Source organism: Antechinus flavipes, chromosome 1, assembly GCF_016432865.1.
Source record: "Antechinus flavipes isolate AdamAnt ecotype Samford, QLD, Australia chromosome 1, AdamAnt_v2, whole genome shotgun sequence".
In the NCBI taxonomy this organism is placed as follows: Eukaryota; Metazoa; Chordata; class Mammalia; order Dasyuromorphia; family Dasyuridae; genus Antechinus; species Antechinus flavipes.
In genome coordinates this window covers 369,735,254-369,762,176 of record NC_067398.1, presented here as the reverse complement: position 1 = coordinate 369,762,176, position 26,923 = coordinate 369,735,254, and the positions used below count along the sequence as shown (strand labels likewise).

The following is a 26,923-nucleotide window of genomic DNA, read 5'->3' as shown; positions in this document are numbered from 1 at the left end:
GTGACCAGTATGAGGGGAAATCCTGGTCCCAGAACACTTGTCTACCCCCAGCTTTGAACAGCAATTAAACCCAGGGCCATGTGATACCATGAGTTTGGGTACTGTATAGTGATTTATTGGGAGCTCTACCCCTACCTCGAGGAACTTTATAATCATCCCTCAAAACACAGAAAGGTAGAGAAATGTATCTTTTAGAAGCTTTCAAAACCTTTTTTTTTTTTTGCTTAGATAACTAGAAAAGTTATGTTCAAAACTGAGACAATATATTCTTTGTTTTTGTCATTGATCCTTATCAACTTTGTGGCCTAAAGGAAAGATTCTTCACTGTTAAAATCTTAGAAAACTGATAAAAGGCTTATTAATATCTAGAAGTCAAAGTTTATAGAACTTTTTTTCCTTCAAGATAGAAGGGTAACAGGTAAGGTTGGTGAAATAAGAATATTTCATGTCATGAGCTGAGGAATATCTTTTTCATAGTATACTATAAGGGAGTCTATAGAAAGTGAAGAATTAAGGAAGAAAAATGGAATGGATAATCCAGATGAAGAAATTACAACAGTAAGATGCAATGTTTAAAAAAAATCACCCCCCTGGTTACAAAACCCTGGAATAATCAAAAATTAACTGACTTTCAGAAATTTGTTCAACAGTATTAATAAATTATTTATGTAAGTTGTGTATATATGTTTTTATAGTGCAATATACCTTACTTTGTGAAAAAGATTCTTATTAGCAAGATTAGGTTTAAAGTGCCATTATTTCTATTAAGGAAACCTTTCATGTTTGACTTCTATTATAAAATCAGAGATTAATTCCCATTGAGAATAGTCATTAATAGTATGAGTTTAAAGGTAGTGATGAATAATAGGTATCCATAGCTTAAATTAGCATTTCTTGTCACTTTAAGTATTATACTTCAAGAGCATCACTCATTTCTTCACAATGTCACTTAGACATATTAATTCTTTTCTCTGTACATATAGCTACACTCCTATGGAAGTATGTACTTCATGTGTGGAAGATTACAATAGCCTCATAATTGGTCTTAATTGTCTTTAGTCATTACCCTCTTTGATCCATCCAGTATACTGCTACTAGATAATAAACCATCTCCAGATATCATTAGTATCACCACTATTTTATCAGTTCCACTATTAGTATTACCTTTTGAGATTCCCTTTTACCCACATTTATCACTCTATAAGATGTTTGTAACTATTACCTAACATACTTTCTTAAGAAGTTCAGTATATTATTTATAGTCTTCCCCTTTACCAAAATTTCTGCCCTTGTACTAGGGAACATCTGCATATATGTTAATGTTCTTCCAAGCATCCTTAATTTCTAGTTGCTCAACTTACTTAACTCTTACCAATTATTCCTTGATTCTATCTCACCTACTCATAGGAATGGTCACATGCATCATGTTGCTATTTTTCACAGTTTTTTTTTTTCCATTTCCACAGTCAAATAATTCTAATTTTTTTAATGAAGTGTAACTTCCTTTCCATCTTACATTCCCTAAACATTACTCATTCTAAACCTTTTTCATCTCACTAAGACCTCTACTAAGACCTTCACTCTTCAGGACTTTTCTAGGTTATTAATCTTGCTCTACATTTATTTCATTTCCCAACTTGGACATGTTACTTAAATAGTGTAACACCATGCTATCCTCTATTCTCACATCCTTTGCTTTCTTCCTCTTGATGTTCTTCCCTTGCTGAATTCCAGTTCTTGATTATACCCACCATTCACCTCCTCCTTCCTTATTCATGTGTTGTTGAATGGAATTGGAGAAAGTTATGCAACCTTATCAACTGGGTTCTCAGATAACAGTTCATACTCTTCCTTCTACATGAAGAATTTCTTGATTTCCTACAGGTTCTTAAGGTTGTTACCTTATATCTCTGTTTATATTTTGTATATATGTAAAATGTCTCCCTTAATAAGTTCCTTGAGGTCAGGAACCATTTATTTTTATGTCCAACACTGTCTGTGGGACATAATTGATACATAAAAAATGTTTATTAATTAATCGATTTATTTAACCTACAAAACTTTATTATTTCCCATTACAAGTTTCTTAATTCATCATTTAGATTTGTTATAGTTCTACTGTATTTATCCATTCTTCTACACAATTTAATTCAGTTCAGCAAATATTTGTTTATATGCAAAATATTGTGATAGGGAATATAAATAAAATCCCCTGTTCTAGTGAGACTGATGTCCTTACTGTTTTCTCATTTCATGAAAATCTCATCCCCTCATCTAAGTTTTCACCCATATATTACAGTATTATGAAGTAGAGAGAGCACCTACAATATTTGTTGTTTTTGACCACCCTTTAAGTGAACATAAATTGTAAGATTATTAGTAAATCATTAGTTGTCTAAAGGCCACATCATCAGAACAGCTTGCAAGAAATTAGAAGACAGAATGAAAACTTTGTTGAAGAATCCCTGAAAAATCAGGGAAAAATTCATGGAATTCGTTGCAACTGAGCAGTCTTATAGAGAAGGAAACAACCTGAACTGTTGGAATCCTTACAAAGTGTTAACTCTTTAGAGTTGATAGAGATGATAATTATCTAATTTAGCATGGTTCAGTATGATTGATCTGATCTTACTAGGAAATGTTATGGGCCAGAAGAAACAAGGTACTAAGTGAAACTGATAGAAACAATGCTTGTGTTCACACCTTTAGAGAGCTTATATAAGCAAGAAGCTCTTAGGGCCAGAGAGCACTCTGGGAGGAGACCCATAATCCCACTCTCGGAGGAGGAGTCAACCTTTAAGATAGCATAAGAACAATGCTGAGTTCAGCTGAAAAGATTGAGAGGGAAGCATCATGTCAGTTCAGGAGAAGCCCTCTCTCGGAGGCGCAACCAGTTTCACTTCATCTCACACCACTGTGGTGGCTGGGCTCCTGCACTTCCCCCACTGAGACCAAGGCTGGTCTGGAAAGGCTCTCCAGAAAGCTGCTCAGCCTCAGGCAAGGAGACAAGAGATTCATTCCATTTTCTACCTTTGTGCTGGCTGGAGGCTGAAGAGAGCAGAGGCAAAGGACTAGTGGCAAGAGCTCTTGGAACCAAGGAGAGAGAAGGCCTCCAGAAAACTAGCCAAGCCCCAAATGAAGGTGATAAGATTTTGGAAGAGACAATAAAAGACTGTACTTTAATCCCTGGCTGCATTTGAGGTGGTTATTAGTTTTAACTGAAATTAAGGCTGCCTCCAGAAAATCTCCCCAAGAAACCTGTTCCCAGAGAACCATTATATTTTAAAGAAGAAAAAAATCACACTGAACAAAAAGAAAAATAAAAGAAATAGGTTCCTAATATTCTAGTCTCTCCTTTTTTTAGAAACTGATTTTGTCTCCAGCCTGTTAGCAGGCACCACTTTTTATCATCTACAAAAATTATAAGCAATCCATCTGTATCTTTATTCTAGTCAGGTGATAAAAATGTTAAACACATGCCCTGGGCATGCCACTAAAGACCTCCTTCCAAGTAGACATTGTATCTTTATGTTTATTGTGGACACCCTGCCATTCAGCTAGTTGTGAAATCGTCTATATTGCTCAATCTTATCCACAAGAATAATGTGGAAAACTGGATCAGATTGCTTTGCTAAAATCTAGATGAGTTTTATCTGTGGTGTTTCCATGATCTACCAGTTTCCCAATCCTGACAGAAATGGAAATAAAAGTTGTCTCATGACTCATAATTGATGAAACCCAATTACCTCTTTATGATCACCATTTTTATTTTTTATTTATTTTTAAGTTTTATTTAATAATTACTTTTTATTGACAGAATCCATGCCAGGATAATTTTTTTTACAACATTATCCCTTGCACTCGTTTCTGTTCCGATTTTTCCCCTCCTTCCCTCCACTCCCTCCCCTAGATGGCAAGCAGTTTTATATATGTTAGATATGTTGCAGTATATCCTAGATACAATATATGTTTGCAGAACCGAACAGTTCTCTTGTTGCACAGGGAGAATTGGATTCAGAAGGTAAAAATAACCCGGGAAGAAAAACAAAAATGCAGATAGTTCACATTCGTTTCCCAGTGTTGTTTCTTTGGTGTAGCTGCTTCTGTCCATCATTTATCAATTGAAACTCAGTTAGGTCTCTTTGTCAAAGAAATCCACTTCCATCAGAATATGTCCTCATACAGTATTGTTGTCGAAGTGTATAATGATCTCCTGGTTCTGCTCATTTCACTTAGCATCAGTTCATGTAAGTCTCGCCAGTCCTCTCTGTATTCATCCTGCTGGTCATTTCTTACAGAACAATAATATTCCATAACATTCATATACCACAATTTACCCAGCCATTCTCCAATTGATGGGCATCCATTCATTTTCCAGTTTCTAGCCACTACAAATAGGGCTGCTACAAACATTTTGGCACATACAGGTCCCTTTCCCTTCTTTAGTATTTCTTAGGGATATAAGCCCAATAGAAACACTGCTGGATCAAAGGGTATGCACAATTTGATAATTTTTTGGGCATAATTCCAGATTGCTCTCCAGAATGGTTGGATTCGTTCACAACTCCACCAACAATGCATTAGTGTCCCAGTTTTCCCGCATCCCCTCCAACATTCATCATTTTTTCCTGTCATCTTAGCCAATCTGACAGGTGTGTAGTGGTATCTCAGAGTTGTCTTAATTTGCATTTCTCTGATCAATTATGATTTGGAACACTCTTTCATATGAGTGGTAATAGTTTCAATTTCATCATCTGAAAATTGTCTGTTCATATACTTTGACCATTTATCAATTGGAGAATGGCTTGATTTCTTATAAATTTGAGTCAGTTCTCTATATATTTTGGAAATGAGGCCTTTATCAGAACCTTTAACTGTGAAGATGTTTTCCCAGTTTGTTGCTTCCCTTCTAATCTTGTTTGCATTAGTTTTATTTGTACAAAGGCTTTTTAATTTGATGTAATCAAGATCACCATTTTTATTCTGAGGTATTAGTATACCCTTTAATAATACTTCACAGAATCTTGCCAGGAATTGGAAATCAAATTTCTAATATGTACTTTTATTCTCTTCCATTAAAAAAAAATTATGGCTAGTTGGGAAAAGCATCATTCCCTTTCTGCAATCCTCTAATACTAACCTCATTCTTCAGTATCTACTTGGCTGTCAGTCCCAACTTCTAATTTCTTAAGTAACTTGGATTTCAGTTCACCTGAGCATGAATTTATCAAGGCAAGTTAGGTGTTTTTTTTTTTTTTTTTTTTTGCTACCTTCTTATCTTGGGTTTTAACTCCCTTTTAGCCATTTTTGTTCTGTTCTTTCTCATACAGCAGTACTTTGCTTGGTAGATTTTTTTTTTTTAAATATCAAAAGGTTAAAATAGTTTTCTTTGTCATCTGTTGTCACATTCCTATTTACTTGTAACAGTAATCTCATCTATTCTTTTATTGTTTTTTTTTTCCCCAATGTACCTTTAAACAAAACGAATTGTGTATATATGCATGTGTTTTCCTTAACCTTAGCCAAGACCCTCTACAATTTTGTTTTAGCCTACTTTTCTGGACTGGTTTCATAATTCACCTTTTAACATTATCTTTCGGCAAAATTGGCTTACCTACCTTTCTTTAAGTTCAATTTGTATTATCCTCACTTTCCTTGGCTTTTATATACTGCCTCCTATACTAGGAACCTATTTCTTTCATTTCTTTTTGTTCAGTTTGTTTTCTTCTCTATAAGATGCAGATCTGATGCCACCTATTCCATCATTTTTTCCCTGATTCTCCATCCCTCACCCCAACTAAAAATTTTCATTGTCTCCTAATGTCTTGTAAGTTGCTCTGATGATGAGACACTTAGACAATCCATCTCATGTTGTTTTTATTTGCACACCACTTATTTATTGCCTGCTAAAATGTAAGGGTTTTTTAGTCTGAGACTATTATAGTTCATCTTTTTATCCTTACTTTCACATACCACATTGTGTCAGTTAGGTGCTTAATTAGTAAATTTTGATTAAAATTGAATTGATTGTATGCAACTCAGCTGTCTCAATTGATTACCTTCCCTATATTAGAGCTTAGTTCTTTGTGCCATAGTAAACACAGCCTTAGTGGTAAATATAGTCTCAAAAAAGATACACATATATACTATATTATAATATATTACAACTTCCTTTTTCATTTTCATTTTGTCTATAGGAGTGTGCACCTAAAAATAGGAATTAATATGGCTATAACATGAAGATATTAAATTTAGTAAAACCTTGCTTAGATCCTGAGCTTAGAAATGCTAAATAGGATCTTAGCTGCACATTAATCTTATTCCACTATGATATGTGACAGTGGTTGGTTTTTGACTAATCTCTTGAAAGGAAGTTCATTTTTCTTTGATGACTACCACACTATCAGTCTTACATTTAGTTAATATATTTGCTAAGCAATGATACTAATAAATCATATACTCTCAAATTTTGATGTTGGCCATCTATTTTGGTAGTCAAGCTAATATTCATATGCTTCCTCAATTTCCTTTTGCCTATTTTAATATACCATACCTGTAGCTATAAGAGAAAGAGAAGTTTTTAAGACCCTTAAAATCATTTTTAAAACTTCTTAACATTATGAATGTAATAGCATCAGTCAGTCAGTGGATATTTATTGATGGATTATTTTAATTTGACTCAGGTTAATTTAAAGAGACAAGCTGACAGTTCATCAAAATAAGATTTTTAAAAGCAATGTATTCCACTGTAAACACAATATATAATTTTTGATTACTAACTGCAGACATCTGCTTGTGTTCCCTTGTTTGTCAAAAAGCAGAGCAGCTTATAATTTCGTGATTTACTTTAGTCATAATTTCATCCTTCAAAAGTCAGAGTAATCAACAAGCCTAAATTCTGTTTTTTATTTGATTTTTAGTATTGGAAACTGGTAATCAAAGTAGAAATGATGAGCACATTGGAGGGAAGTGACTAATAGCTTCTGGAGTTTTGTAATAAAAATGGAAAGAAAATCTCAGCATAATCTGACATGAACTTAGATTTTTTTGAAAGAAGATTTCAAGAGTTGAGAAGAAAGACAGGTATGATCTAGTGAACAAAAGTACCACAGGATAGGCTCAGTAAAGAGAGAAGATGCTCAAGAATGAAACTCTTTAGACACAAATGGAAACAATTTCAGTGACAAGAAAAACTGCTGTTTGCCTAAAAGGTCTAACCAATTTGCACAGATAACTTACAAATCAATTTAACATACACAAATACACATACATACTTAAAAAAAAATTGAAATAGCTTCATAAGTAATCATGAATTTTTATTTTCTCAAATCCTTCTCAATGTTCTAACCTGTTAAGATTTTCTTAACTCTATCATGTAATGTGTTGACTATCCTTCCCAGCAAAGTGTCACTCACAGACTTAATGACTGTGCCATAAATGATTTTATCCAGTACATCAGTAAAAATTATCCAACTTGTATGTAAATTTCTGGACACTTCTTGTCAAGGTGACATTGAATCATTAACAACTATATTTGAGCCCAGTTTATCCAATCAGTCAATGCAATCAATCTAATTATATTATTGACTAGAAAAGACTTAAAAGGAACATGACAACTAACTTTAAGTAGTTGAAAGGCTGTTTTGAGGAAAAGGTATTAGGTTTTTTCTATTTGATTTCCAGAAGACAGAAACAAACAGGTTCAGTGAATGGAAGTTGCAAAGAGACAAATTTAGACTTGATATTAGGATAAAGCTTCTAATAATTGGAGCTGTTCAAAAATGGTCTGTTTTGAAAGGTACTAAGCCCTCCCTCTCTTGACATCTTCAGGCAGAGACTGGATAACTACTTATTGGTTAATGGAGATTCTTTGCTTATGGATCGAACTAGGTGACTGCTGTGAGAAGTCTCTTCCAATTCTCAAATTCTGTAACTTTAAAAAAGATTTATTCCCAAAACAATACTTCCTAAAGGCTTGAAAGATTTTGTTAGATTGAAATTTTAAAAGATCTTGTTTTCTTACACCAAGCAATTCACTAAGTAAAGTGGAGAACTAAATGGCCTATTTAGTTACTTAGCAACAAATCTATGTGTTAAAGATGAAGATTTCCACCTTATTAAATGTGTGCATATAGCTAATACCTGGGTTAACATTTGTAAAATGTTCTGTAAGTTTGTAGGCCTTGAAACTGCATAATCTAGAATTTGGTCCTAGGGAAACAATAGTTTTCTGACGGCTCTTAAAGGGCATACTCTACGTGAGTCATTAGTCCTGAAATTAGAAGTTAAACAATATCTTCTGATTTTTAACAGTCTTTTTTTTTTTTTTTTTTTTATTTATTTATTTATTTATTTATTTATTTATTTATTTACTATTTTTTCTACATTCTTTTTCTCCTCTGACCATTATTAGAAGGAGTAAGTTTGCAAGGTATAGGGAAGGTAAAGGAGCATGATAAAGATGAAAGTTTCAGAATTGATTTCATCTTGCAGAATACGTTTCTGAAGATCATGAAGTCTGAGAAAGTAGCTGAATTGGAAATGATGGAGTGAATTCCTAGAAAGCCCTCCTTATATGATGGAATATCAATAAAGGTGCCTTTATTTCCACCTTTACTCTGTCCCATCAGAATGAAGGATTGACCCCAGGGGCAGGATGTATTGAAAAGAAGTGAAGAGTTGATTTCATCTTACAGAGTAATGAGTTTCTACAGAATAAGAAGTCCAGGAAATCAGTTGTAGAAGAAATGAATATGATGTCCAGTACAGTGTTGCCCTAGTCCAGAGGAGGGGAATGTCCAGGTCACGGGCTATATAAAGCCTGCAAAATTATTTGCTATGGACATGCCAAAGCAGGAAGACAACAACCTCTCGCTGCTTGAGTTCTTAAGTTTTTTTGGCTATCCCTCAAATGGTGTTATAAATATGCAGATGATCCTTGGCAGAAAAAGGGTTTCTCACCCCTGACCTAGTCAAACAGTTCTGGACATTTTTGAGAAGGACATTGACAAATTAAAGAGCATTTATAAAAGAGAAACTAGGACAGAGGTATATCATATTATATTAAAAATGGATTGAAGGATCTGGAGATGTTTTACCTTAAAAAAAGAAATGGCTTAGGGAAAATTTGATAGCTATAGGAAGAAAGATTCTTGGCTCTAGGGGGAAAAACTAGAAATGGTGAGTGGAGGTTGCAAAGAGTTATTTGGAGGGAAAAAAAAATCATATGAATTAGATATTTCTCAAAGTGAATTGAGCTTTCTCAAAAGGTACTATGTCTCCTCAGTGAAAATCTTCAAGCCAAGGGTATTGGTAGACTGTAAAACAAACTATTTCAAGACAAGAGACTGTTTGATTTTTGTCACTATCATCATTGCTTAGCACATTGTAGATACTTTTTATTAAATGCTTTTTGATTGTTCTTATAGAAGAGTTCCTTAAGTATGAGTTGAATTGAATGGATTCTGAAATCCCTTATATGTTGAAAGTAGAAATTTCAATCTATAATCTACTTATTTATTTATGATTGTTGGATATTTATCAGTTTTTCACAGTGGCTTTAAAATGTATTTCTGTAGGTTGTATCTGAACATTAGCTCACAGTCTCTACTAGCAACTTGTGCTATAGTAATGCTAAAGATCAAATACTGTCAAATTATTTTGTAAGGAAGGAAGTAACAACAGCATGAATTATATAGCTTATCATGGTAACAGTAGAAAGCACAGAATTTAGAGTCAGAGGACCATGTTTCAGTCCTGTCATTCCTTCTGTGCTTCAGTTTTTCTCATTTGTAGGGCAATGGTAATAACAGCTATATTACCAATTTCACATAATTTTGTAAGAATAAAATAAAATTGACTATAAAATTGCATTGTAATCTGCAAGGCATTATAAAAATGTAAATTGCTATTATTAATAATAATTTAGTTATTATTGCTTTCAATAAGGCCATATTCCTTTCCTAGCAAAATCAGTCCATGAAGGATTTACTGAGTGTCTCAGGTATGAAATACCAAATTTGTGAAAATTGCAGGTACTTTTTCACAAATGGTATTAAAATCACAATTTAACATTTTGCTGTTATCCCTTGCTGCTTTCATTTGACTTTTAGATGTGACATATACTATTGTAATACATACATATATATATATGAAATATGTGAATATGTATGTGCATATATACTTTATATCGCTGTTTCTGATATGATACATAACTTCCTAAAGTTTCAAATGACTGTTTAATTGGATTTTTATTTGCTTTGTCAAAGTATCTGATTAACAACTTTTTTCTGATTTTTTCAAATCAAATCATATAATTAATCATCTTTCTGAAAGCCTTTCTATTTCTATAAATAGGATCCATATATAATTTATTTCTTTCACAAATGTAACCTCTTTTCTGTTTTTACTTTTGCTCTATTTACTTCAGATCTATCTAGAGTCAACATGGAGCCTAAATTTTCCTAATGTGAATAATATTTACTGTTCATTGTCATGTGGGAAAGGCATATTTTTATTTCTTCAGTAGGATCTATTTTTAGTATTTTCCCAAATCCATCCCTCATTTGTATTGTTTCAAACATTGCTTACCCCTTATACAGATATCATATCACTTTGATTGGTAAGATCATACCCACTTCACATTTGAAAATGTTACCCCAATGAAGAAAAAAAACCCAATACTAGTTTGGACCAAAAGTCCTGTGGGCTTCATACAGGTTTGAATCATATAGAATAAAAGGCAGCAGGTATTTTGCAGTATTTTATTGAACAGAGCACTGAGTCCAAAGACCATGCAGAAATAGCTTGGCTGTAAACTTAAGTTGGTCCAAGGTCAATAATTCATTCCACAGCCTCTCATATCACTTTTATTTTGTGCCAGTTGTCCGTATAGTCGAGATTTTTTTGTTTTGTTTTGTTTTGTTTTTCCAACAGCATGTTAAAAAAAGAAAAAAACATTCAGGTAACACCAAAGGATTTTGTAAAATCACTTTTGTATAATTTAGCAGTTAGTCCACCATAAACCATTTGAGTTGGAACTGGCATTCTTTTTTTTTTTTTAGCATAAATCTAAAGTACAGTTTATCATACTTTAATATTCTTGAGTACAAGCAAGAAGATTTTACATGCACTGGGTTTTTTTTTTTTTTTTTTTACAAATGACATTTTAATGTTTCTCTTCTCTCTCTTTCATCTGACCATCCAATAAAAATACCCATCAGCTACACAAACAGCCAGGAAAAGTTGGTGGATAGAGGGGGGTCACTGTTTTGCTCATTGTCCAAAACCAATCTTGAATTTCATTTTGCCCATATATTCTCTCAGTGTCCGTAATCAGTACTGCTGCAAAAAACAGTAATTAAACCCATAATGTTTTTTTTTTCCTTTTTCTTAACAGGCATTTGTTACATGACAAATGTGTTGAGGCTGTATGATTGGTTGATTATTGGAACAGCATTGGTTAGCAGAATGCCCTGAAATTTTTAGCTTACAATACCCTTCATTTTATTATCCATCCACATACATTTATTTTTCTTATGTCTGCAAAAGAAGTTTTTGCAAATACTTGAACATAATCATCAAGGAGTCTTGCACCTACTTAGTTAACAGTTTTTGTAATGGTCAGTTGTTACAGTATGTATGTGTATATTTCTTATCAAAGCTGTTAAGAGGATAGAAAGTGTAGGGGTTTTCTCGGCTGCTGAAAAATACAAATTTCATTTTTATAGGTATTTTTAGATATTTGGAAGTTTTAATACATCCACTAGATAGTATTACCACAGAAATTATCAAAGACATATATATATATATATATATGATGTTCCTTATTGAGCTTATAAAATAAGCTTACAAGATATTTTATTCATTTTTATTTTTGTTTGATTTGTTTAATGCCATTCAGGATCATAGATGGAGAGCTGAAAGGAAAGTTAGTGATCATCTAGTCTATCTCCTCATTTGTGGAAAAGGCATTCCCAAAGAGGTAAAGAGTCTTGACCAAGATCACATGGCTAATAAATAACAGAGCCAAGATATGAATCTGGATCCTCTGAAAACAAATCTAGCATACTTTATATCATGCTGCCACCACTAAAAACATATTTGGCTTTTAAAAATTATTTCCCTGGTCATAAATCTGCAGGTATTTCTTGTTATTTGTATCATTTCCCATTTCTATCATTATTTCCCATACCTTTCTATAAAACTTTACCAAGTGAGCCTTATAAACTTAAAATCCTGATTTCTCTTTTTTCTTCTGCTCATCACACTTGACACAACTTTTCTGTTATTTTGATTCTTGCTTTCTGAACTGCTCATTTGAATTTATGGAATACAAAATTAGAAAATGAAGTGTTTTAATAAATCATGATGTAGTTTTGATTAGGGAAATATTCTCTAGAATTCTTAACAGCATTCAAGTCTTTCCACAATCTGTAGTTTAAGTGAGAAATAAAGGAGATAATAGCTGTGTGAACAGAGAGAAGAGATCAGATAAATAGTTATTGGGGTAGAAATATCTGGATTTGACAACTGATATAAAACATTCCTTAGTCTCCTTTGTTGGATCCTTCATATCACTCCCTCTAACCATAGGTTTCCCACATAGCTCTGTCTTAGGCTCTTTTCTCTTCTCCCTCTTTACTACTACTGCATTTGGTGATCTCATCAGCTCCCATAGATTTTACTATATCTATATTGACTATTCTCATATTTACCTGCTCTATCCTGCTGTAATCTCTCCCTTGACCTTCAGTCACACATCACTAGCTGCCACTTGTGAAGCTCAAATTGGCTGTCCACTGAGAATTTAAAAACAACTCATGATCTTTTCCTCTAATCCTCATCTCCTCAACTTATTATTTTTGAGGGTAACACCATCCCGCCAGCCTCACAACCTAAGTTTCATTCTTTATTCTCTTATCCCTCATCCCAGGCTTATTTATTTCACTTTTGTAACATTTCTCTTATATGCCCCCTTATTTCCTGACACTTCCTCTTTTTTAGTCCAGGTCCTCATCATCTTATCCCTATTGTATAATAGCTTAAGGCTCTCTTCACTCAAATTCCTTCTTCTTTCAAGATACCATAATGATTTTTTCTAAACACAGCTCTGATCAAATCATCCTCCCCACTCAATAAATCTCTTTGGTTCTCTATCAACCCCAAAATAAAATAAAGAATGTTTTGTTTAGCATTCAGAGCCCTTCCTAAAGCAGCCATTCCAGGCTTCTTATCCCTTACTTCCCACCACATATTCTTTGATCTAATGACCTTGGCCTCTTGGGTGTCCCACAAAGAAAAACTTTCTCTTCCAGACATTTTCTTTGTCTCCCATGCCTGAAATGCTCTTCCATGCCTGGAATGCTCTCTCTGCTTATCTCAACTTACTGGCTTCCTTTAAATACCAATTAAAAATCCTATCTTTTGTAGGAATTTTTCCCCAACTTTTCAATTCTAATGACTTTTCTCTTTTAACAATGCCCTATTCATCCTGAATATAGCTTTTTTGAACATATTTGTTTGCTTATTCTTTTCTGCACTGGATTGTAAATTCCTTGGTCAGTAACTGTTTGCCTCTTTTTGTATCTCCAGAACTTGGTACATTGTCTGTCTTACATTAGGCATTTAATAAATATCTATTATTTGACTGATATGAAATTAAGGAGGAGAGAATAATGCTGAAGTGATGAACCTGGGTCACTGGAAAAATGATGGTGGCCTCAACATTACAGGAGAAGTTGGAACAATGCTTTCTGGATTTTCTGAGAAAATGATGAGTTCATTTTGCATGTGATGAGTTTGAAATATTTCCAGGATACTCACTGGAAATTTTCAGTAGGCAATTTGTGGTATGGGATGTGGGGAGGGAGAATGGTTGAATATAGCGATGCAATCAAATGAGAAATAAAAAGACCCAAGACAGAGCCTTGGAGTATATCCATAGTTAATGACTAAGTAGTGATTGAATATCTTATAAAGCAAATTAAGAAGAAACAGTCAAATTGTTAGAAGGAAATTTTTTAAAAATTACAATGCTACAAAAACCTGGATATGAGAATATCCAGAAGGAGAGCATAATAATCAATAGATCCAATGGCTGTACAAGGTCTAGATGGATAGCTATTAAGAAAAGGCTGAGATTTGGCAAATCATTGAAAATTGGTAACTTTGGAGAGAACACTTTCAGCTGAACAGTTGAATTGGAAACCAGATTGCAGAGAGTTTACAAGAGGAGATACAACTATAAATAGATTTTTCAAGGAAGTGTAGTTGCAAATAGGTGAAGAGATATAAATAAATAAGATTATGGGGTGAGAGGAGGCATGTTTGGTTTTGAGGATAGTAGAGCTGGACCTTTTTGTAGTCATTAGTAAGAAAATTAGTAAACAGAGAAAAAATGAGAACTAGAGATACAGAGGGAGTAATCTTTTTGGAGAAAATGAAAGGAAATACCACCCCTTTGTCAAGAATTGACAATGGAGCTCTCAGTGAATGGTCTTATTTCTTTTAGTCAAATATGAATAGAGGCCTTCAGCAGGAGGGTCAAGTGAGAGAAGAGGAAGATTGTAGAAGAAAAGAGAAGGGAGGAGTTGTTGATGCTGTGAAGTCTGAGCAAATTTTCTCTTATTTGGTTATTAAAGCATTAATAAAAACAAAGCAATATTTAACATATTTAGTACTTTCAGCACCTATTAAATTTCTCAAAATTAGCCATTACTTTTGGAGACTTAAAAAAAAGTAGTGATTGAATATCTTCTATTTGCACTATAAAAATATTAAAATACATGTAGTAGTGGTTTTAAATTAATGGTATCATCTTCACATTTGATGGACAAGAAAATGTTCCAAATTACATTTCTAAAGGCTTCGTTTTCTTAATGGATTATAATTTAAAATTATTCTATAATGATTTTACAACTTCTGGTAAATGTAAATACATTCTCTGATGAAGTTCTGCAATTTTCTTTAAAAAATTCCAAATAAGATCCTTTAGCTGGAAAAAGATTTGAAGTTTTTTCTGCTAAAAAATTAAGATGGATATAAACTAATAAATGTGGGCATAATTTAAAGCCTTTTTACTCTTTTGTTCTAGTTTTGCTCTCTGAAACTAAACAGTTTAATCCTAAATGACAGCCTTTCTAATATTTTAAGACATCCGTTTCTTTACCCATTTCTTCTTTTTCAAGATAAGTTTTCTCGACTCTTTCAAATATTTTTCATAAGATTTGCCACTTCACCATCCTAGTTGCTTTTTCTGAAAGTTCTCTAATTGGGTAGACAGTGTTAGAAGATGTAGGAAGCCATCTAATTCAACCTAGACCTGATGGAGATTTTCTTCTGCAGAAATTCCCAAAAGATGTCTGTGTATTTCTTAAGATTAGTATCCTACCACAACATAGCATTTGCATTCTTTCTGTTGTTTGCTTGCATTTTTGTTTTTTCCCCCAAGTTATTTTGTACCTTCTTTCTAAATCCGATTTTTCTTGTGCAACAGGATAACTGTATAAATATGTATACATATATTGTATTTAACATATATTTTAACATGTTTAACTTGTATGGGACTGTCTGCCATTTAGGGGAGGAGGTGAAGGTAAGGAGGAGAAAAGTTAGAACAAAAGTTTTTGCAAGGGTCAATATCGAAAAATTATCCATGCATATGTTTTGTCAATAAAAAGCTATTAAGAAGAAAAAAAAAAGATTAGTACCCTAGACCAGGGCTTCTTAAACTTTTTCCATTCATGACCCCTTTTTATATGGGAATATGTTATATAAAAGATATTCAAATTAAACATTTACTGATAATAAATTGTAATTTCACAACCTCCACATTTAGTTATGAGTTACTATATGGGGTCATGACACTCACAGTTTAAGAAGTTTTGCCTTAGATAATAATGATATCTAGCATTTACATGATACTCTTAGGTGTGCTAAGACATTATATGTTATGTAATTTGGTTCTCATAACCCTCTAAGAATAAGACTAAATGCAGTCCACCAAATGTAGTATATTGGGACTGTTGTGATCTTCCCTGAGTCTATATTTCATATTTCTTTTAGTACAATGAAGTTTTTATTTCTGGCATTCATGCTACACACTATTAATGACTCATTGAATTTGCAATACTCTCAAACTGCCAAGTATTTATTTATTTTCTTTCTGTTGTTTTTTTCCCCAATCTGTTTTTATTGGAAAGGAAATATATGTAAAATGTGTATCAGAAAATTAACCAAATATATCCATGAAATTAATTCTCATTCTTTCTCTCTCTCTCTATCTCTCTCTCTCTCTCTCTCTCTCTCACTCACTCTTTCTCCTCTCTTCTCTCTCTCTTTCTCCTCAGTATATGCAATATTTACAAGACTCTCCAGAATTGGGGAAGTGAGGTGATACAGTAGATAAAGCACCTGCCCTGAAATTAGGAAGACCTAAGTTCAAATCCAGCCTCATACAACTAATAGTTGTATGACCCTGGACAAGTCACTTGACCCCATTGCTTCCATCTCACCCCCCAAAAAAAAGATTGTCCAGAATCACCTCACAATGCCCTCTTCTGCTTTGCCAAGAAAACTTCAAATGGGATCATGAAGAGTCGAACATTAAATGAAAAACTAATGAACTGAACTCCCCTTCTCTTGCAATCTCTGATGCAACTAGCCTCATTTCTGTTCTTCGCACATAATAGTCCATTTCCCAGTCTCTCTACCTTTGTACTGGCCACTATCCTTGCTTAGAATTATTACCCTTTCTCCTGTCAGCCTTTTAGAATCCCTTCCCCTTCAAAATACAATTTCACCAGCACTTTTGTCATGAAGTCTTTCCTGATGCCCACCTTCTGGACCCCAACTGCTTTTACTCTCTTTTCTATTTATTCAGTGTATACCTATATTTAGATTTGTCTTCTCTGTTAGAATGACATATTCTTAAGAGTAGAGATTATTTCTTTCATTATATTTGTACAATTTCTGATATATAGGCTTGTAACATTGATTAATTGATTTAATTGATATGCAGTTTTGATAAGTATCCTGTTTTGTTTTGTTTTGTTTTGTTTTTTTGCTGAGGCAGTTGGACTTAAGTGACTTGCCCAGAATCACACAGCTAGGCAGTATTAAGTGTCTGTGGCCAGATTTGAACTCTGGTCCTTATGACTTTGGGGCTAGTGGTCTATCCACTATGCTACCTAGCTGCCCCTGATGTAAAAACTTTAATGATTATTTTTCAGTATATCCATTTTTCTCAGCAACATGTTTCTGGGATGAAAGGGAAAACAGATGCTATATCAGATCATACTCTAGTCCCTAGCTGAATACTACTTGGTTATGTGCTATACCAGCCATATAGTAGGACTGATTCAGAACAGTATAGGAAGGTGATGGTTAGAAAGAGGTTTTTCCAAGGAAATAAAAATTGAGGTAGGGTCCATGACAGACTGGTTCTTCTTGTGATACAGACATGTTGATTCTTCTCCCTGAAAATTTTCATTAGTTTTTGACTAGTTTAAAGGGGCACAGAACTATCAGGTCTTTTCCATATACATTGCTACTTCATTTTAGTTCAGTAAACAAAGATATTAAGGTATTACTTTGGAATATAAAAGATAACTCATGAAAATCAAGGCTGGCCTCTCCCTTAATTTCCTTATTTAAATGATAAAACTCTTAGAAATCCAGCAAATGCTTTAGTTCAAAGCAGATATGTTTCTACATTCAGCAAAAAAAAAAAAAGGGGGGGGTCCATTATTTATCATCACATAGCATAATTTAGGCACTTTAAAATTAACCCAATTAACTCAACCAGCTAACAGGCTGTATTAAATGCAGTCTTTTCAGGCGTGTGTGTATTACCTTATCTTCCTTAAACCTTTTGTTTTAGAACTCTAAAATTCACATCTCATAATTGTATGTAAACATTTAAACTAAGTGCATTGTTATTTTGTTTTTAATTTTTTTCTAGTATTGGAGAAAATGAAAGTGAGTTGTACTGGAATGTCGAGAGATTTCACTTGTTAAAAAAGAAAACTATCTTAGAAGACACCTAGAGGATGTGAAGACTTGGATAACTGCTGATGGAAAAGAAAACTTCATCTTTGAGAAATGCCAGGGGCTTGAATCTAGTTTCCTAGAAAACCATTGTTTTGAGTATTGCAGAAGATTTTGTCTTGAAACACTCTGTATATTTATTTTCAAGTGTATACATTGTTAATAAGAGAAATAAGTTTCACTGTTTATAACCTGTTGTTAACTTTCAAAGGAATTATGTGGCCTATGTAGAACTTGTTAGTTGTAAGGGCCTGGGAGGGTCCACTGCCACCTTCACTTCATTAAAATCTTCCAAATAATGGGATGAATTGATTATGCTTCATTTTTGTTTGATTGGAAGTTGGATGGGGTGAAAAATGTACATCTTTAATGGGAAAAGGTAAATTTTTTTGTTTTATTTTGCACCTAAAATTAGTATTTCATAATTTATGAATGACTCTTTCCCCCATCAGGAAATGTTGTCATTTGGAAAACACAATCATTTCCTTCTACTTATAAATAAATATTTTGAAAATATAGATCATTGATCAGATAAGTTGTAAGTATGTAAAGTAGAAGAGAAAAAAATAATTTAACTGGTTAACCTAACGGCAATATTGTAGTAGTTTTCAGTATTGACCTTGAAATATTTTTATGTATAAATATAAGCATACATTCTGTGATTTCATTAAAGTCTTTTTTGACAAACTTTGCATCTATATGCTCTCTCAGTTGTAGCTTTCTTGGTACTTGTAAAATGGAGTTATGGTTTCTCATAGATTTAAGTTTAAATCAGGTCTTTCATGTTTAAATGCTATATGCAGCATGATATAGTAGAATGAATCCAGCGAATGGATTCAGATTTCTTGATAATTGCCTTAAAAAGTCACTGGACCTTAGTTTTTGATAAAATGAGATCATTAATATACTGCTTAAGACTTTTGTAAATCTAAAAGAGTTACTTAAGCTCACTAATTCACAATCTTTCAGCCATACTCATACAGATCTCATACAGATAAAACAAAATAACTATGTATATGTTAAGTTCATATTTCTAAAGTTGACACATAATCATGGCTTTTTTCTGAAGGAAAATCATGACACCATATATTTGATGCTTGATAAATATTAATTAAAAGCAACCTTCTGAAAAGTCTAGATGACTGAGCTCAGATAACAGTGGTTCAGTGACAATGCCTGTGATTCACAGCATTTCAGTCCTGTTAAGAGCTCTTAAAAGCTGTCTGATCCCTCCCTCTTAGTTTTGTTGATAATGGATTTGAAATTGGAAAAGAATTGTAGAATTTACAGAAGGAAGTGACCTGAAGTGCTTCAAGAAGTAATCAACTTGCCCAAGATCACAGAACTTGTTAGAGACAATCTGACCATATCACTCTCCTGGTCAATAATCTTCATTCATACCTAAGATCAAATAGCAATCCTCTCTGACATCTAAAGTTCTTTACAATCCAGCCCTAACCTACTTTTTATCATACATTTCTACCCATTATATAGTCTGTGATCCAATCTAATTGGACCCTGTTAATTTTATCATGGAACACCTTTTTTCTTTTTTTTTTTTTCCTTCTTTCTGCCTTCCTTATTGCTAAGGGAGGGGAAGTAACCTCACACCTCCTCAAGAGTTCACTTCAAGCCCTAGCAAAAATTGGCAACTTCACATCTTGTTAGATCTATGCAAGGGAAAATAACACAAGATAGTAACAGAACATACCTCCTTGATCAGCTGTGGGCCCTAGACCCACCTTGATCAAAAGGGCAGAATTTGGAAGTACCCCAGAGAGTATCTATTTTCTGTTACCTTACCACAAAATAAGCCTGTTTTTCTGAAAAGAGCCAATCACAAGTCTGCAGTGAGCCAAAGTCTTGACTCCCAGGTAATTGTGTGTTCACTGGCTAACCTTGCTGAGCTGTGATACTCACTCCTGTAAAACATTCCCCTTCTGTGTCTTACCTATTTATGGAAAAGATTGTCCATTTTTTCCCCAGCCCCTCCCTAAACTTCCACTTTGTAGTTTTCAAGCATAGATCTCCCCTCCCTCTCCTCGGCTTGGGGCTTTTTCCTTTACAAAAAACAAAAACGTTTCTGCTTTCTACTCAGCTTGGACTCTGCATTTGAAAGATTGGGCTTCACCTAGGTGACATCTTCATATGTGACACTTTTTGTTTTTTGTTGCTCCCTGCTGGATCCAAGAGTATGCAGTTTGGTAGCCCTTTAGGCATAACTCTCCAGAATTAGCCAGATCAGTTCCCAACTCCACCAACAATGCATTAGTGTTTATTTCCCCTCATCTCCTCCAACATTTATCATCTTTTTCTCTCATCTAAGCCAATCTGAGAGGTATGAGATGGTACTTCAGAAACCAGTTCTTTCAGTATTTAAGCATGTAATTCATCTGGGTTAGGTAATTTGAAATCTTTCTGGGTAGCTCTGTGTTCTCTTTCTTCTTACTTATTTTAAGTATCGACTTCATATTTATTCTCCCTGTCCAAAGGTCATAAGAAAATAAAAACAAAGTAAAACTTGAATAATTCTTCATCATCAGACATTTTTGTCTTGTCATCTTTTCTTTGATTCTTTGATCCAATGTTGCTTTAAAAAAAAAAAAAAAACACTCCATTTTGTTACCGTTAGCTTCCTTTGCCAATCTTAGCTCTAAAAATTCTGACATTTTTCGCACAGCAGTTTTTTTCCGCCCTTAGTTACATTCCCTCTTTCCATTTTATATGTGTGTTTATAAAACTAAATTGGTGAGATCCTGGTGCATTCAATAGGTCTCTTTGCACAATTCCTGTTCTTTCATCAGGATTCTTTTTGTCTGTGTAGAGAATTTCACTCTTTAGAATAGAGGTGGGGAATATCTGGTCTACAGACTATATAAGGCCCATGAAATCATTTGCTAAGGCAACCACAGACAATGATGAGCTGAAAGCTAGGTACAACCTCCCACTGCTTGAATTATATAAGTTGATAATTTTATATGGCCTATGTATGATGTTATAAATATCCAAATGATCCATGGCAAAAAAAAAAGTTCCATACTCCTGCTTTATAACTTCTCGTGCTTTTTGAACAGACTATATTATATCCATAGAATATTAATCTATGCAATCTTACCCATTCTTTATCTAAACCCTCTGATTTCTTTCCACAAATCTAGGGCATTTCAAATTGTTCCCAGCTTTCCTTTTCTCTATCATAAAGATAGGATTAATTACTAGCTTAGTAGGTTACCATCATTTTTACCCCAGTAACCAGTTTCTCCTAATTGGTGAAAATCAGATATAGAATAATATTTCCTCATAGTTTCTCTAACTTTTGAAGGATGAAATTGTCATTATGGCAAATCAGGAATTACAAATGCTCAGCTTTGATGTTGTCTGGATACCTTTATGGCTCTAAAGGCCTATGATCCTTATTTCTGATTTATTTTTTTTAAAAATTGAATTTCTGTGCTAGAATAGAAAACTTAAAAAAAAAAAAACAAAGAAAAAAAAGGTATTCACATTTTAGAATACTCAGACCTTGAATGATGAATGAATGAAAAAATATGTATTGGGCAACTAGGTGGCCAGTGGATAGAGCACCAGCCCTGAAATCAGGACCTGAGTTCAAATTTGGCCTCAGACATTTAACACTTCTAGCTGTGTGACCCTGGGCAAGTCACTTAACCTCAATTGCCTCAGCAAAAAAAAAAAAAGTATGTATTAAATGCTAATCATTGCCAAACAATGAAGCACCAAGGATGCAAACAGGAAATGACAGTTTAGAGAAGACAATAGATGTCTTTATAAGTTCAGCTGCTAGCATAATAGAAAGGTTTGAAGTTCCCAAGGGTTCAGCAAGGCCCAGGAGTCCTCAAGGACTTAATCAGAGTGTCTGCCTTACAAAAATAAACCAATCATAGAGAGGGTTCTGAGTTCCTTTGGCAAGGGTGGGGATGTGGGGGTCAGTGTCAGGCCAGAAACAGGAAAGGAATGATTAACAGAAAAATTAGAAGTGGGTTATAAGATAGATGAGAGAGAAGTTCTAGCTAGAGCTTGGACCCTCCAAGTATCTTTTGTGGAGTCTGTGATGTCCTACAGTGAGGAAGAAGGAAGTCAAAACTTGCTTGGTATCAGCTTTGACTCTGGCTTTCTAGCTTTTCATTATATAGGGTGTAGGTACTAAAGCTTTATATACACAATTATATTCCAATAAACCTTAGAATTCAAGTTACATATTCTAGAGAGATCAATTATTTATTTATTTATTTATTTTTGCTGAGGCAATTGGGGTTAAGTGACTTCCCCAGGGTCACACAGCTAGAAAGTATTAAGTGTCTGAGGTCAAATTTGAACTCGGGTCCTCCTGACATCAGGGCTGGTGCTCTATCCACTGCGCCACCTAGCTGCTCCAAGATCAATAATTTTTTTAAAATGCCCATACACACCAAAAAAAAGTTTGTATAAACCATTTTTTAATAATTACAATTATTTAAAAAAATATATGTACTCATTAAATGAATCACTAAATAAGTTATGGAATAGTGTCTTTCTTTCAGAAATGATATCTATGATGAATAGAGAAGAATGACCCAAATAAATAAAATAAAGGATACTGTAGCACAAGTTCTAAAACGAATTATCTTACTCCAAAGCTCCAGACTGATTGATTGGGTGACCAGAACCTCGATGCCACATTTCCCCTCAGAATTCTGGGCTTAAGCTTTTAAGTTCTCAGGCCACTGACAATTTGCTTCTTTACTGATTATTTTAGTATCAATTGCATCAACCATGCAAAGAATAAAACAATTCCACTATACCATATTGCTTCCAAGAGTATTGCTATTTCCAATATGTTAGAATAAGAAGCAGTATATAAAATAGCATTACAAAATACAGTTACTGATGTGGTAACTTTAACAGTGGTGGTAAAGAAGCATTGGTATGAAACATCACCCCAAAAGTATGAGACATACTCTTTTGCCAGTATATAATGAGTCCAGACTGAACTAATGTTCAGAGAGCATTATATGCCGAGTTCAATTTACTGGAAATCCCTTTCTCCCTTTTGTGGAGTGTTTGTGAAGTTCCTAAGTGTAATATCTCTCCTCTGTTGGACTGTCTGTATTAAGTCTGTCTAGTTTGTTTCTAGTTGTCTAGGAATCATGTTAGCTTTTTCAGGGATGGTACCGGGACTATAATGGGAATTGCCCAAACTTAATTACCCTCTGAAATTCACAAGATATTCCAGGACCAAGGCTAAGGTGTCATTCTCCTGGTACCACTTCTTTGTCTCCCCTTCCCTCTCATGCCTCCCAGCAATTCTTTCTTAGGGACCTACCTAGAAGGACTCTCCTTTATGCTTTCAGACACAAAAATCCTATCTAAACTACCTTCTTGATTTCATAAAAGCCTTTTAGGGCATCAACAAATGTTTCATCCAATGATTATCAAGGACTTCTTAATTAATCAAAGACACTTAGTCTAAAACTATTCACTGATTGATTTAGGGCAGGTCTTTTATCAGTTGTTTCTAGTGAGAGGGGGTGAGTTGATTTTCTAACTCATCCCCCACCTTTATATAAATCGACCAGGAAAACAAAATTACTATAATGCAACTGAAAGAACAACAAAAGAGCAAGAAGTTGGGAGATTGTAATGACCATGCTTGACCCAAAAGAAGAGATATGACAGCTAACTTTCCTTCTTTTCAGAGGTCAGGAATTCTGGATGTAGAATCACTACATGTAATTTCAAAATTGACTGGTATATTTCTTTTGTCAAACTTTTTGTTTTTTCTTCCCTTTTTTCTTCTTGCAAGAGATAAATCTTTGGGTAGGGAAGAAAGAGGGACACATTGGAAATGCAGAGGATTTAAAAACAAAAAAATATTAAGTATCTACCATGTGACAAGTACTGTATAAATACACATGCAAAGAATAAAACAATTCCATTATACTGTATTGCCTCCAAGATTATTGCCATTTCTAATATGTTAGAATAAGAAGCAACATATAAAATACCATCCAGAATACATAGCTGAGAAAAAAGATGGGCCTTATATCATGTAATAAGATTGAGGCATACTAGATGAACAGAATATATGTTTTTAATGAACCTCATTGTTTGTCAAAAGGCATTAAAATAATAATTTAGAGGAATTTACTGCAAGCATTCTGCCAAAGATTTGTTTAAAATTCAAGTTTTTCAAAGCACTGAGTATGTAGAGATATGAATAAGAATGAGAATGCACCTGTGCTGTTGGAGGAAGTATTCCTTCCAGTGAGATCCCTAATCTGTTGAAGGACTGAAATAAATTCAATCATACACTCACAAGGTATTTAGATTTGTTCCCACCCCCATTCCCATTAAAGGAGGCAATGAAAATTCCTGAGAAACTGGATAGATGTTTTTTTGCTATTATAATGTTAGATATGAACAGCCCCTAAATTATAATTTTCACTATTTCCAAGTTTTCCTGAAGTATTTTCCATGTAAAAAAATTATCACTTATCATTATAAATGAAAAATTAGGGCACTTGCTATATAACTTGTTTTCCTAAGCCTGAAATAACTTGTCTCGTGTAACAAGATGATTTATTGCAATGTGATATTTTTAGTTTGTAATCATCAGCTATATATTGAGCACCTGCTGTGTGCCTGCCACAGTGCTGTTAAGTTCCAAACTGTGAGTACTGAAAATACAGAGGCTCCATCATTTAAATCTGACATAGACATATTTTTAGAATTCCTAGATCTCATTCTAAAGGGTGACTGAACTAATCTGCTCCACTGTTTAACATGCTGGAGCAGTAATAGATTAAAGTTTGCCAAGATGACCAGAGATCCATGGTGTCATAGATTTAGAGTCAAAAAGGAATTTAGATATCATATATTTGAATGCTTCCATTTTACAGAAAAGAAAAATGAGTCAGGATTTGAAATTTTTTGACTCTAAATTCAGTGTTCTTTTCATTGTACCACAGATAGCATTGCATCTACATTATTTTTCCCCAGAGAAATAATTGTCTAAAAAATCTTGATGTTCCTATTTGATGATTAAGTAAAATGTCAACTAATTAGAATTCTGAAAATCTCAATTATTTCTAAATCAGAGGATACCAAATTAAGTACCAAAATATGAATCTTCATTAAAATGTACCACATGGGTACTTGTATTGGGAACTTTGTTGGGAATTGGGAACAACTGGGAATTGTATTGAGGTAGCTCAAAGCTACTCCAGGTGTCAGGAATTCTCTGGGTAAATATACACTAGAAACAAGATTTACAAGCTCCCACCAAAGTATATACTTTACCAGCATGGCATTTAATTAAACAGTATAGCAAATGTCAACCTCGGAGTTCTGAGAAAAATTATTAGATTGTATGTGTGCTTCATTTTCTCTCAAGCTAGCAGTATATATGCAGAGCTGCAGTTGGAACTGAACTTATCTGGGATTTAGGTGGCAAGGATTATAAAAAGATCACAAGGCTAGCTAGGGATGATCGCATAGTGGCCCAAACAGGTACTGGCATGGTTTCTTAGGTTCAATTTCCATTGACCAGAGAACAGGGTCATTTCATAGAAATCCTAAGACACCTTAGGGCACAGAATAAGGATGTGGGTCTGAATGGTAAGTTTCCAGAGACCCTGGACAAGGATGTTTGTGCAAGACTTCTGTCTGTTAGAGGCTGGTCTGAGCCAGATCTGTGGTTGCTTGTACACAGAGGAGCTTCCATGTCTAATTGATGGACATTGCAAAGGCTCTCCAATGTCAACCTTGAGAAATCCTTAATCTGCCTCTTGATTGGCAGATTTTGATTCCCAGGTTAGTTCAATTTCTGCTCAAAAATAAGGGAGCTCATGCAAATCAAGGTATTTAGTAATGATTTATTTAGTAAAGTCATTAATCATTTCCTTTTCACACAAAGTGAAAAAAAAAATACAACCTTCCTAAAGGTACCATGAAAGGAGGCACCTATTCAGAGAGTCTCCCCTTGCCTCAAACTGCTAGTACTTCCTCCCTGAAATTACCTTGTATTTAATTAGATATTCTAAGAACGTGTATAGTAAGAATCATGGAAAATTGCCTGGGAGCCAATAAAACCTGAGTTCAAGTACTGCCTGTGACACATACAGTCTATTAGAACCTAGGCAAGTTTTTTTATTCTCTCAAGGTTTTCCACACCTCCCTAAGATTATATAAGGTGAAGAGAAAGTGCCAGCCTGAATTATTAGAGTGAGTTTTTCCAGGTGTTAAGTGTAGCAAGGGAATCATAGTCCCTATGCCTATATCTATGAGTATGGGATTCCTTTAGGATATAATCTCCCGGAGGACAAGAGCAGTTTTATCTCTTTGTATCCCTGGTAGATGGCACATTGTCTAGTACTTTGCTATTGTTCATCTTTTGTTCTTGAAGAGGACCAAAGACATCAGGAGGAGGATGTTATGACTTGCAAGCAAATTGGTTCGAGTGAGGTAGAGTTGTGCAAAGTCGTCAGACCCACTCCTCCCAAGTCAGTGGGCTCCTGTGGCCAGTTACAAGTCAAGAGTGCCTATTGCCCAGTGGGAGACTTGGTTTTTTTTTAATTAAGGTCTTTTCTAGGTCTTGGTTAGTCTGAGGCAACATCCACATTCAGTGATTAAAGACAAGGTAAGGAATGGGTCCTGATTGACTCAAAATATAAATAGCAAAAATTTCTACTTTGGTCAGAAACCTGAGGGTCCTCCCTTCCTCGATTTATTTATTCTTTTATTTAGATTTTTTTTTTTTTTGACTAGGTGAAAGAGGACAGTTTTTGCCTCAATTGCTACCTGACCTTAAACACTGAATGAGTGCAACCTCAGTCAAACTCAGACCTGTTGAAGACCTTAGTTAAAAAAGGCCCAG

At 34.2% G+C, this 26,923-nt stretch overlaps 1 protein-coding gene across 1 annotated transcript in view; it reads left to right on the top strand.

Annotated features, from left to right (window-relative positions):
* Positions 1 to 18,746, top strand: part of PIK3C3 (phosphatidylinositol 3-kinase catalytic subunit type 3) — a 183,507-nt gene extending 164,761 nt beyond the window's left edge. The window contains exon 25 of the mRNA XM_051969692.1: positions 17,963 to 18,746. Coding sequence (XP_051825652.1) covers positions 17,963 to 17,977 — 15 coding nt within the window. The 3' untranslated portion in view covers positions 17,978 to 18,746. The remainder of the gene's footprint in view (positions 1 to 17,962) is intronic.
* Positions 18,747 to 26,923: the final 8,177 nt, after the last annotated feature.